Source organism: Quercus robur, chromosome 9 (genome assembly GCF_932294415.1).
Source record: "Quercus robur chromosome 9, dhQueRobu3.1, whole genome shotgun sequence".
Lineage (NCBI taxonomy): Eukaryota > Viridiplantae > Streptophyta > Magnoliopsida > Fagales > Fagaceae > Quercus > Quercus robur.
The window spans coordinates 5,334,621-5,347,176 of NC_065542.1; the positions used below are offsets into that span (position 1 = coordinate 5,334,621).

At 31.5% G+C, this 12,556-nt stretch overlaps 1 protein-coding gene across 1 annotated transcript; it reads left to right on the top strand.

Moving 5' to 3' along the window:
• The first annotated feature begins 302 nt into the window (after positions 1-302).
• LOC126699861 (uncharacterized) lies at positions 303-2,016 on the top strand. Its single transcript, XM_050397833.1, has 2 exons — positions 303-492; positions 1,550-2,016. The coding sequence occupies exons 1-2, from the start codon at positions 417-419 to the stop codon at positions 1,789-1,791; spliced, it is 318 nt and encodes a 105-aa protein (XP_050253790.1). The 5' UTR covers positions 303-416; the 3' UTR covers positions 1,792-2,016.
• Positions 2,017-12,556: the final 10,540 nt, after the last annotated feature.

Here is a 12,556-nt window from a genome sequence, read left to right on the forward strand (position 1 = left end):
ACCATTTGTTGAAATAGGTGAAATATATATAGTTATTCTATTGCCATAATTTTATTTTCACAATAATAAAATAAATTAAACATCTATCCAAAAAAAAAAAAAATATGTAAATTAAACAGGTACATAATAACACCTTAGATTCTGCCCACCAGTAAGTCAGATTCACATTCATCAAAAAAAAAAAAAAAGTTAAGTCAGATTCACATTGTAGGCAGCCAGGGAGAGTCAACATTGTAACGCCGAGACCCATCACGACTTTGGAGTTGCAGTTGTACTACATAACGTAACTACATATTTATTAGCCGATGGTAACAAGAAAGAATTCCAAAATGGGCACATAGGTCTTTGTCCTTTTTTCAATTTTCTTTATTCCCAAACAGAGAAAAAGAGAGAAACACAGAGAGAGAGAGAGAGAGATGAGTAGAATTCCAAACCTAAGATCTCTGCAATCCCTTTTCCTCTTTTGCTTGATCTCTCTGCAATTCATTTCAGGTCTCTCTCTCTCTCTCTCTCTCTCTTTGTCATTATTATTTCAATGTCTGAATTTCACTATTTTGTTCAAACATATATATTTTTTGTTTGTTTATGATGAAAAAGACAAAACCGTACAAGAATTAGAAACCAAAGAACATAGAGAGTAGTGGGTGCTTTTATGTAGTTCTGTACAAGAATCTCTCAGTTGGGTCTCAGATCAATTTACTTTTAGCTTTGCGTTGGCCAATTGTATTTGGGTTTTCTTGGAATGAATAGAAAAAGTAGGAAATGCATGGTTAAGGAATTGAAAAGTTTTTATTTTTTTCTTCTTCTCTTATTAGTTCTATGTAATTAGCATGTTTAATTTCATTGCTTTTCTGCGCAAATTTGCTTGTGAAAGCAGAAAAAAGTAGCTCTAGAATTCGAACTTACTGATGCATAAAACTAAAGATTTGATTTTTCTTTTTCTACTTTTTCTTTGCAATCAAATATATAGGTGGGGTGTTTTGCATGTTATGGAACCTTGCCAATTAGGGACAATATAACTGGCTTTTTAGTTGTTTTTAATTTGGATTTTATTTTCTGATAGATACGGTAGGATTTGAAACTTATGGTTCCATCCATGATAATTGCCTTTTATTATCAGGCCATGGACTAGATTAGAACCTAGTGCCTCATTCAATGATAACAGATCTTACTAGTTAAGCTAATTGGGACCAACTTTAGTTTGGGAAAATGAATGTAGACGAATTAGATATAAAATAAAACTCCAGTTCAATTATATTTTTGGTTCAGCTTATATCAGAACAGAACCAATTCCGTGGTTTACCAGACATCACCTAATTGCTCATTGTAGATACAATTTACCTAGTAACATGACTTGGTTTCATTCTGTTACTCTATAGTTAGATGGGCTTGGTTCAGGTGATATGTATTGTTTGGAAATGAAAATTACATTAAAAGAAGTTTAATTTAAAACTCAGTTGTTTTCTTTGTTTTCAGTTTCATCAATATCTAAACAAAGGGTTTAATTTGTTATTTTGTGATTTATCTAACAATTTGTGTGTATTTGAAGGCTTTGCGAATGATTCTCCAAGTGCAAAAGATGAAAATAATGCTGGGAGTCATGGTGCTTCGGGTAGTTCTGTAGGTATCAAGATAGTTATTGTATGCCTGGGTTTGGTGGCAGTTTTTGCTTTTGCTGTGTTTTTATTCAAGATATGGCAGAAGAAGAAGAGAGAAGAGCAGCATGCTCGTCTTCTAAAGCTGTTTGAGGATGATGATGAGCTTGAGGTTGAACTTGGTATTCGGGACTGAGATCCTTTCTCATTCATGTATTGACTGTAATCAAGAGGTGCGCCTCATGGCTTTTGTTTTGCCTTTCATTAGTAGCAATCACTGCTTTGTTGATATAGGTTGTTTGAAACTTTATATTTATAGCTTTTTCTGCATTATATCTTTATTGAATACTGGTTTGTAGATCTTATACTGATTATACTTATAGGTGATCTATTCCAAGGGATTATTGGTTTTTCCAAGAAATGAGTTTTGTTGTGAACTTAGATTTTTCAAGGCTTTGGCATTACGGTTCTACTAGCTCCACTTCATCCCCCCCCCCCCCCCCCCCTCATTCTATGTGTTACTGTCATTTTTGTATGTTATCATTTCCTGCCTCTAGTACATCTTATTGTGAAACAATGATGTTATTGCACCCCACATATTTGCACGATGATAGCAAATCAGCAAGGTCTATCATTTTATACTTATACAAATTAAAATACAATGTAAGAATATAAATGCACCACCTCTATCTAGCTTGTAAGAATAACCCATGAACTGTATATGGACATTGGACAAGCAGGGTAAAATTAGTTGTTGGAGAACACATTGGAGAAAGTATAAACACCTTCCAAATTTACATCCCAGATAATGGATGATTTCACCCCTTTTCACTAATTGGTCAACTTCTAGATACATTTTCAGCATTTATAACCTTAAGCTATCCTCACCAAGCTTTTGGATACATTGCATGATGATGATTTATAAGCAATTCTACTTTCAACTTGCATTTGAGAAGGAAATGGTATATTCTGTCATATGATTGAGAGTATTTAAGACTTTTAAGGATTTTGATCATTATCTGTGGGGACCCTGAGTTTATATTATATCTATGAGCATTGCCTTTGAAACAGAATTGTGTTTTTGAAACAGATTTCTGTGTGTAAAAATCTTGAGGTGACATGTTTGAGAACAAGATGACTGGAAGTTGTCTGAGATAGTTTGGCATGTATTAATTATTATGAAGAAAATGAATGTCATGGTTTAACTTGAAACAAAAGCTAGGCCAAATAGGATGTGGGCCAAGTTGGTTAGAAACAATATGACAGTCTATGACTAAATGGAATAAAATAATGCTGGAGTAGTTAGTTAGGTGCAATATCACAGTTATTTTGATGTGGAAATTAATATTTATTTTGATTAGGACATCCTTTCTCTTCTTGTTGGCATGATTAGTGATTTTGATGATGTTGGTGACCCTTCACTATGTTCGTTTAAAACATCAACTAGTTTCTTTCTCTTTGTTCTGCATTTAAATGGGGGTAAGCAGTCCTGGTCTTGCTGGGGAAAAAAAAATAGAGAGAGAGTATTAGACAAACAAGAAAAAGAGTAGTTATACGAAAATCTGATGCATATTTTTTGCATTTTAAATTGGTTTAATGAGTGATGATGATGTTGGCAGTTTGCCTTTTCATTTTGAAAGTTTAGGACTACCATAATGAGCTATATGGTTTGTGAGTTTGTCTTTGTTTTTTTATTCAGTTGGATGATACTATAGGAAAGTCAAATGAATATTTTGCTATATGTTCCGTAATTAAATTAAACGTAAATATAATTTTTTAGTCACTGTGTTCAAGATCAAGTTGGAAGGCCTTTCAAATTATTGCTGCTGTAGCTGCACTAGAGCACTCCCGTGAGATGTAAATAGCCTCAATGCATATTTTTAGAAGTCTGCATTTCATATCATTATTACTTATTCTTAGGGGATTTTAGAAGCTATTGACTGACCAATGGATAGGACTATATACTTCAAGATCTAGCTCACCACAGAGAGAAGCTACAGGGTCTGGTCTCCTGCCATTGGTTGTGTAAAGATCAACTTTAAAATTAGGCCCAAGAAATCAGTGAGTACATGGGAATTCAGCCATTATGATGCAGAAAATTGGTGGTTCATGAGCTATGTTGGAAACTCTGTAATTTCTGAGGGGAAAGCAACCTGTTATTAGCTTCCCTAAATGCAAGATTCTTTGCAGGCCCCCGAGATTAATCTCATGGAATATGTGAGTTTCAAGCAGATTCCCTCCTGGAAGGTTGTTTTATTCTCATCATAGATCAAGTAGGCTAGCCATTCATTTTTTATATTAGTTTTTCAGGTTCTCTTCTAATGGACAGTCTGTTTGAAATGCATTCTGTAGTTCTCTAGAATTTGTAGCTATTACATTCTTCTAGCCAATTTTCATCCTAGGCTTACAAAAAGTCTTACCTCAATTACTTAGCTAAAAAATATGATATCCCTGGTTGAAGAGAGACTAAAATTTTCTTGTCAAGAAGATGACATTGGGCAGAAACAACATGACGCTAGACATAAACTGAATCTTGTATGGTATGCTTTTTGGAGTGAAAAATGACATTCAACAACAAACGCCGTGTTGAAGTTATGTTTTTCTCATATTATTTTAAAAATGTCATGTTGCTTCATGCTTGCATTAAATGGTATATTTAAAAATGTCATGTTGTTTGCATAAAATAGTATATGTCGTTTAACAAATAGGGAATGTTGATCTTGTCATAAACTTACATGTGTAGCCCCATGCGTTTCTCAATTTATTTTTTGACACAGAAGAGGGAATTTAATATATTACTTGGAATCAACTTGACAATATAAAAATATAACTCCACAAGCAAAGTCAAACACTTCGTTTAATCAAACCTAGTCGTAGGAGTATACATATTATGATATTAAAGCCTTTAGGGAAAATTATTTTATATTAGATGAGCAATTTTTTATCCCTTCTTATAATCTATCAAAAATGAATATTTTTTTTTTTCTTATAGTAATGCACTCACTATTATGTGGTGGAGGATATATATATATATATATATATATATATATATATTACAATTTTTTATCACTAAATGTAATATATATTACATTTAGTGTACTAAATAATTACTTCTAACTTAGGCATTAAATGAATTAAGTTCTACATTGGTATTGAATCGATGAATTCCACATTGAGTCAACTGATTCCCAGGACTCATACAAGCCCTCCATGATTAAATATTTTGCATTCAAATAAGAGTATGACAAGTATGAAATTTGATTTAGCAAGTGGGTTGGCAAGCTCCACTCACAAAAAGAAAACCCCCAACCCCATTTTTTAAAAAAATTATGGTTACCATACTTTCAACAAATAAGCAATTATTAAAGTGCATCTAACCAAACTTTGGTATTTTAAGAGGAAAACTGGGGTTGAAAGTGATTCATTAGGGTTGAAGATGGCAAGTCTATTATATGATTATTGAGCTAAATTGACAAATAAAATTATGATTAAGCAAATTGCACCAAACAACTTTGATAGTTGAGATAGACTCACACACACACACATATATATATATATATCTTTTTTTGTTTGCTTCAAGAGGAAGTGGATATTTAAATAATAATGTCTTTGATTATATTGAGCATCAAAAACCAATCTATCATCAATTTGATTTAAATAGCCCAAACTTACTCTAGAATTATCAATCCTTTACATTATCCATTTTGTTTAATCCGTCTTTCAATTACATTAGAATTATGAATTGTTTGTATCTAATAAATAAAAAGTATTTAAAGTTCAAGGTATATAACTCAATTCACAAAATAAATTTTACTAAAAATCAGGTTTTTGTAAATTTAATAATTGATGATCCAATATAATAGCCAATTAGCCATACACTTGGCTTCAAAACTGTTCTAGCTTGAATGAATAGCATATTTTGTTTTACAGGCAAGGTAGTATACTCTCGTGGTATATTTGGAACAGGAAACATGAAACCAATAAATTTCTTGCAATAAATACTCCATCACATATAGAGCTTGACATTCAAACTGAAACAAAGGGTCATTTTCATAATAAAAAAAGATAAACAAAGTGATGAGCCATCACATATTCACATGAGTTCCCCCCTCACATAAATTTCCTTGTTAGAAATACTGAATGCAATAGTATTGTATTTCACAAATCAAAGAATATACAGCAGTACCTTTATATAGGAGGCATATGTGTGCGATACATGTGTAGTACAAGTACAAGTGTGCTATATAAGTAACCTAGCTGTGCCTAAAGCCCATAACATAATATACGTTAACAGCCCCCCTCAAACTCAAGGTGGATGTGAGACCAACTTGAAGTTGTCAACCAAATCACGAGTGCGTCCATTAGGAAGTGACTTGGTGAAGATATCTGCAAGTTGATCTTTGGAGGAGACGGAGAAAAGCTTGAGAGCACCATGGACAAGATGATAACGGATAAAATGACAATCAATCTCGATGTGTTTAGTCCGTTCATGGAAGACATCATTGTAAGCAATATGAATGGCACTTTAATTGTCACAATAAAAGGGAGTAGCAGAGGATGTGGACACACCCAAATCCTTAAGAAGCCATTGTAGCCAAAGGAGCTCAAATGTGGTATCAGTAAGGGCACGATATTCTGTTTCAATACTGGTGCGGGCCACAAAAGTTTGTTTCTTACTTCGCCAAGAAATCAAAGAAGAACCAAGGAGAAAACAATAACCTGTAGTGGACCTGTGATCAGTGGGATCTCCTGCCCAATCAGTTTCAGAGAATGCACGGAATACAAGAGGAGACTGAGCTGAGTAGAAAAGGCCATGGAAGAGGGTGCCCTTCAGATATCGAAGAATGCGCAGAACAGCAATATAGTGAGTTGATCGTGGAGCAGACAGATACTGGCTCACTTGATGAACAGTATAGGAGATGTCTGGACGAGTAACTGTGAGATAAACTAAGCTGCCAACTAATTGTCTGTAAAGAGAGGGATTAGACAATGGTTTCCCTCCTGAGGGAGTCAAATGCACACTAAGCTCAACTGGAGTGTCAACAGTCTTACTATCAGTGAGTCCAGCTCGAGACAAGAGTTCAGAAGCATACTTGGCTTGAGTAATATAAAGTTCATCTATAGAATGTGTGATTTCAAGACCCAAGAAGTAGCTGAGATGTCCAAGATCTTTTATCTCAAATTGCTGACTGAGAAAATTCTTGAGTTCTTGAATGCCACTGAGGTCATCACCAGTTATGAACTTGTACTTGTACTACATTTTACTTGTACCGCACACATATGCCTCCTATATAAAGGTACTAATGTATATTCTTTCATTTGTGAAATAAAATACTATTGCATTCAGTATTTCTAATATAGTATCAGAGCCTTTATATAAGAGGCATATGTGTGCGGTACAAGTAAAGTGTAATACAAGTACAAGTGTACTATACAAGTAACTTAGTTGGGCCTAAAGCCCATAACATAATATACGTTAACATTCCTTATTTATGTGTTATGTACTATCTAAATTTGTATAGTCTGACAATGAATAGCTACTGGTAGAATGTACATCAAAATATCACTATTGGTGATAACATATGAATTTGATCTTGTGTTTGTGAGTCACTGGACTTCATCCTATTGTAATGGAAAGTGTGGAATAAAAAAATATTGATAGAGTGAGACAAGTGTTGGGAGATGAAATATGAAAGAGAGGGGAAATATGTATTTTCATCTCATTAAAAAATCGTGAGGGCAATTCAGCCATTTTGGCCAAACCAGAAGCAGTGCATTCAGCCATTAATTTGTTAAAAATAATATTTTTTTAAAAAAAAAAAAAAAAAAAGGTCTTATCAATGTTTCCAATTTTCCACATAAAAGTTGAGAGACTAAAGTCAAGTGACATAACATGTTTTTCTGACTCCAACCTCTAGGTCATAAATTAATGAACCATTTTAAGAAATTTAATACATATTTACATAATTTTTTTTTTGATAATTACAATAATTTGTTAAGAAAAAGGAAAAGGAAAAAAAAAAAAAAGTGTCTTATCAATGTTTCCAATTTTCCACAGAAAAGTTAAAAGAATAGAGTCAAGTGACATAACATGTTCTTCTTACTCTAGTTTCTAAGTTCTAATGCTCATTTTTCATTATTGTAATTATCAAAAAGCAGTCTCATATAAGAAGAAGCCATTACAACTACTTCATCAATGGGTGACCTTGACAAAAACCTTTTAGAAAATAAATATTTATTGTTCATCCAAATAAGATATTTATTCATGTTCAAGGGTGGTTTTGTCATGTAAGAATTAACCATAATAATAATAGTTAAAATTTTAATTATTTATTTTCTAAATAAATTTGTAAACTTTGTATTAGGTTATTTGAAACAATATATAAACACACAGAATTTTCAACCTTTGAGAATTGTAATTTTTGTGAGTGTAAAAACTCTAAAAATGTATGGCACTTGATATGTAAATTTCATAGCAACTGAATAGGTCTTGATATGAAAATTCATTACTCTTGAATCGAAATTTTCCACCACTTTGTAAGTTATGGGTTCCCATCATTGTCAATTGTCATGTTGATGTTAGTGTTAGAATTATGTGCCCTCAAAAACAATACTATACATTTTTATTTGATGATAAAATTTTATTTTCACATTCATAACTTTTATAGGTATATTTCATTGTTTAAATGTGGCATGTGATGTCACATCTGTAGGAAAAATCATGTTAATGGTTAAGAAACCAAAGACAGGGAGTAATGATTTTTCATATATTATTAAATTGTTCTAGGCTGTGGATATTAATTGAATATTACCACTGAAGCTTACACTTGTTGTGCTGCTATATGATAGGATGATTTTCTCCATCATTGAAGTAGTGACTTTAAGCAAACAAGTTGGTGTAATGTAACAAGTACATACACTGAATTGGATCCGATCAAGGACACCTTATGGAGTGATCATTGCTAATTAAAATGTTGTTCTATCACAATTTTTCTATTGTCCTCAAACATGAGGGGTTTGTGTATATTTATTTATTATGCATATAACTTTGACAATGTCAACTGGTGATGCCAATTTTAAAGGTTATATACAGACACGTTGGGTAATGTATGTAATGAGTAAAATATATAAATGCTCAACAATGAATCCACCAATCTCTAAAGAAGATAGTATATTCAGTTGATTTTCATATTGAAGTTGGACTCAAAACAAAACCGACCGGTGACATTTTTCAAAAATGTTTTTCATATATATAATATTGTATATATATATATATATATATATATATATATATATATTTAAAGAGTTTTTAAAGATATTTTGGAGTCCAATAGAAATTATGAAATAAAGAAATTAAGGGTCACATAAGCTAGGGATATGACAATGATATTTATCCAGTCCTAGTGGCTTGTGGGAATATAGTATGGTGGAAGGACATAGATATAAAATTATATGAAATGGGACCTCATTTGTAATTCTCTAATCTTCAGGGGTCAATTACAATGTGTTGATGGACATTATTGCAATATGTAGAAGTTCAGATATTTTCTTGATATGGTTGAGAAAATTAAGAAATAATTTTGGAAAGAGTTTCAAGATAAGTCAATAATGTTCAAAAAGTTATTGATAAAATTCTACGGCTGAAGATTAGGATCCCTAAGGATCCCACGTCCAATCTCTCTCTAGGGTTTTAGAAGTCTACTATAAAATAAGATTTTATAATATCCTATTTAGTGGTTGGCCATCAGAACTACTGTATGATACTATAGTCTTCTGAAAACTCAAAAGAAATAGAGAGAGAGACGCGAATACCTTGGGAGGCAACACACTTGGGTTGCTAAGAGAGGTACGCAATTTTTTGTTTCATTTAGAATCTATGGTTGTGTGGTACAACGATCTTTAAATGAAAATTTTTTTTTTTTTTTTTTATATTGCTTCCGCAATAGTTATTAGTTAGGACCCACTCTACAAAGAAAGAAGAGCCTGCTTTATTTTCATCACATGATGGTCACGTCTCATGCAATCATAGATCAAGATATATCAATTTCATAAGCTAAATTTACCACCTAAAATTTTATATATATAAATATATACACCTTTGAATTTCTTAACTAAACTGATTTTATATTCAATTCTATAATTAATCATGATCTTATTATTTTCCACCATATTGAAGGTTCATGCACCTCAATTCAGAACCTCAATTTCACACTAATATATTTGATTAATTTAAGGGAATATCAAACATAGTGTGAAAATCCTCAAAATCGTACATTGACAAAACCCCAACCTCAAAATTCTTTCAATTCACATTACACAGTAAATTTCAAGGGAATTTACATCACCCAGTGCTATGACTTTATTTTTTTAATTATTTGACCATCTTAAAATGTGTCACATAAGTGGTAGAAAATGTCTATTAATTGGCCTATAGTTTCTATGACTTGAATTGTTTTCCATTGAGTCCATTGTCTTTAAAATAAAATATAAAACAAAAAAAAAAACAAAAATGAAAGAGAATACTTGTCCATTTAAGGCTTTAACTAATGCATTTTATCCCCATTCCGTTATTTAGACAACAACAATGTTTGGGGTACAACTTTTATCATCATAATATTTATCCATATAGATTAGAGTAAATATTGTTATCTATACTATTATTTAAGAGGTTTTTCTTGTTTGGATTCCTTTTTTTTTTTTTTTTCAAAAATGCTAGCTCCTACACCCCTATATTTAAGTAGAGACAAAATTAAAGGATAATCCAGTAAAAATGCAATTCTAACTCCAACTAAAACATTACCTAAAAATTTGGATTACTATACTGTTAATTTTCAAATTACTTTATCTATTTATAAATTAGATTATCAAAATAAAAACACTGATTTTTTTTATTATAAAAAAAAACCTCATCGCACGCGCTAAGCATGTGTGATGAGGCTAGTGAATTAATATTGATATTACTTGTATTCTACATCGATAGATCATGTCAGTGATTTTTTTTTTTCAATTGTGTTTTTAGAAAATACTCCAAAAAAAAAAAAAAAAAAAAACTTATTTAGAAAGCCCAAATATTTTCTTAAAAATAATTAAGTTTGTCAAATTTTCAACTTTCCAAGCATCCATATAATGCTCATACAATATTTCTCTTTTTTATTATTATTATCTTCTTCTTCTTTTTTCCTTAACCTATTGAGAATTTGAGAGGGAATAATCTTGGCCAAATCATCTTAATTAATCATGTTGGATCCATCTCTACAATAATTTCTTTAATAAAAAATAAATGTCTTTAAAGAGAATATCTCTCAAATCAATTGTACTCAAGTCCTATCAGACCATTCCACACGTTGCCATGGCCTTCATGAGTGCTTTGTCTCACTAGTTCTACCATAGGTCTATAATCTTATGACTTTATTTTTTATTTGACCAACTTAACATGCCTCACATAAGTGGCAGAAAATTTCAATTGGCCTATAGTCTCTATGACTTGAAAAGTTTTCCATATATAAGAGAATACTTGTCCATTAAGGCATTAACTAATGCATTTTGCCCCATTCCGTTATTTAGACGGCAACAATATTAGGGGTACAACTTTTATCATCATGATATTTATTCATATGGATTAGAGTAAATATTATTATGAATCAATATTGATGTTATTTGTATTCTATATCAATAGATCATGTCAGTGATTTTTTTTTTTTTTAAATTTTGTTTTTAGAAAATACTCCCAAAAAAAACATATTTAGGAAATACAAATATTTTCTTCAAAATAATTAATTTTGTCAATTTCTCAACTTTCCAAGCATCCATATAATGCTCATAAAATATTTCAATTTATTATTATTATCTTTTTTTTTCCTTAACCTATTCAGAGGGAATAATCTTGGCCAAATTATCTTAATTTATCATGTTGGATCAATCTCTACAACAATTTCTTTAATAAAAAATGAATGTCTTTTTATTTTTTAATTTCTAGAGGTAGTAAAAGAAAAAAACCTAGAGACCAAGAGTTTTTTCTTTTAATAATTGTTTCCTTTTACAAGTCTCGTCTTTAGCTAAAGCCAAGATTACAATTGAACGGATAGTTCTAAAACCTGTAATAGTGCACTGGATATTTTCAATTAGTAACCTAATGGACTGTTTGGATTAAGGGGAGAGGGAGAGGCTTTTTTTAGCCAACTTTATTCTACTCCCCTCCACAGCCCCTCCCTCCCCCCTCAATCCAAGCGGACCCTAAGTTAGGCAAGCATGGTCCATTTTGTAGAATTGTGCAAATTTTTATAAACTGGAGATTAGAGTCATTAGACCATAGATGTAATATGTCAGCAAATTGACAATAGCCATGGTGCTAAAAGTCTACAACCTATAGATTTATAATAATTATTCTATATTGTTAGGCTAAGACATTAATATAAGTTTATTTTAGTATAGGCGTGATTTAATATGCTATCCCACATAAAAATAAATGATTTTACTAGTTAAACTAACAAAGAATTCATCTTCTCTTTGTAAAGCCAAGTGACCAAACCTTTATTGATAGAACACAATTCTAAGAGTGTACAACACAAATTCAAAACCAGAATAAAGCATAAATTCTAAGAGTGTAGAACTTGCGTCTTGATCGGATTTAAATGATAAAAATAAACCTACTTTGTAATCTATTTTTAATAATTTTTCCATTCATGTTAATTTCCCATACTAGGTCAAACCCTGCATTGACTATGAAAACGAAATACCAGCCACCAGGGAAAGCTCATATATATGCATGGTGCCAATGTGCCTAAACCATAGCATTTAGGCTCTATTTGTGACAAATACTAAATCTTGGTTAAAAAATAAACAGTGACACATGATAAATATAAGACTACATGCCCAACTTTTATTACCACAAAGGCTAGCATCTAAAGAGTAGTACTGAAGACTCAACAAATTTCATAATAATTGACATGTATTATTGCGAT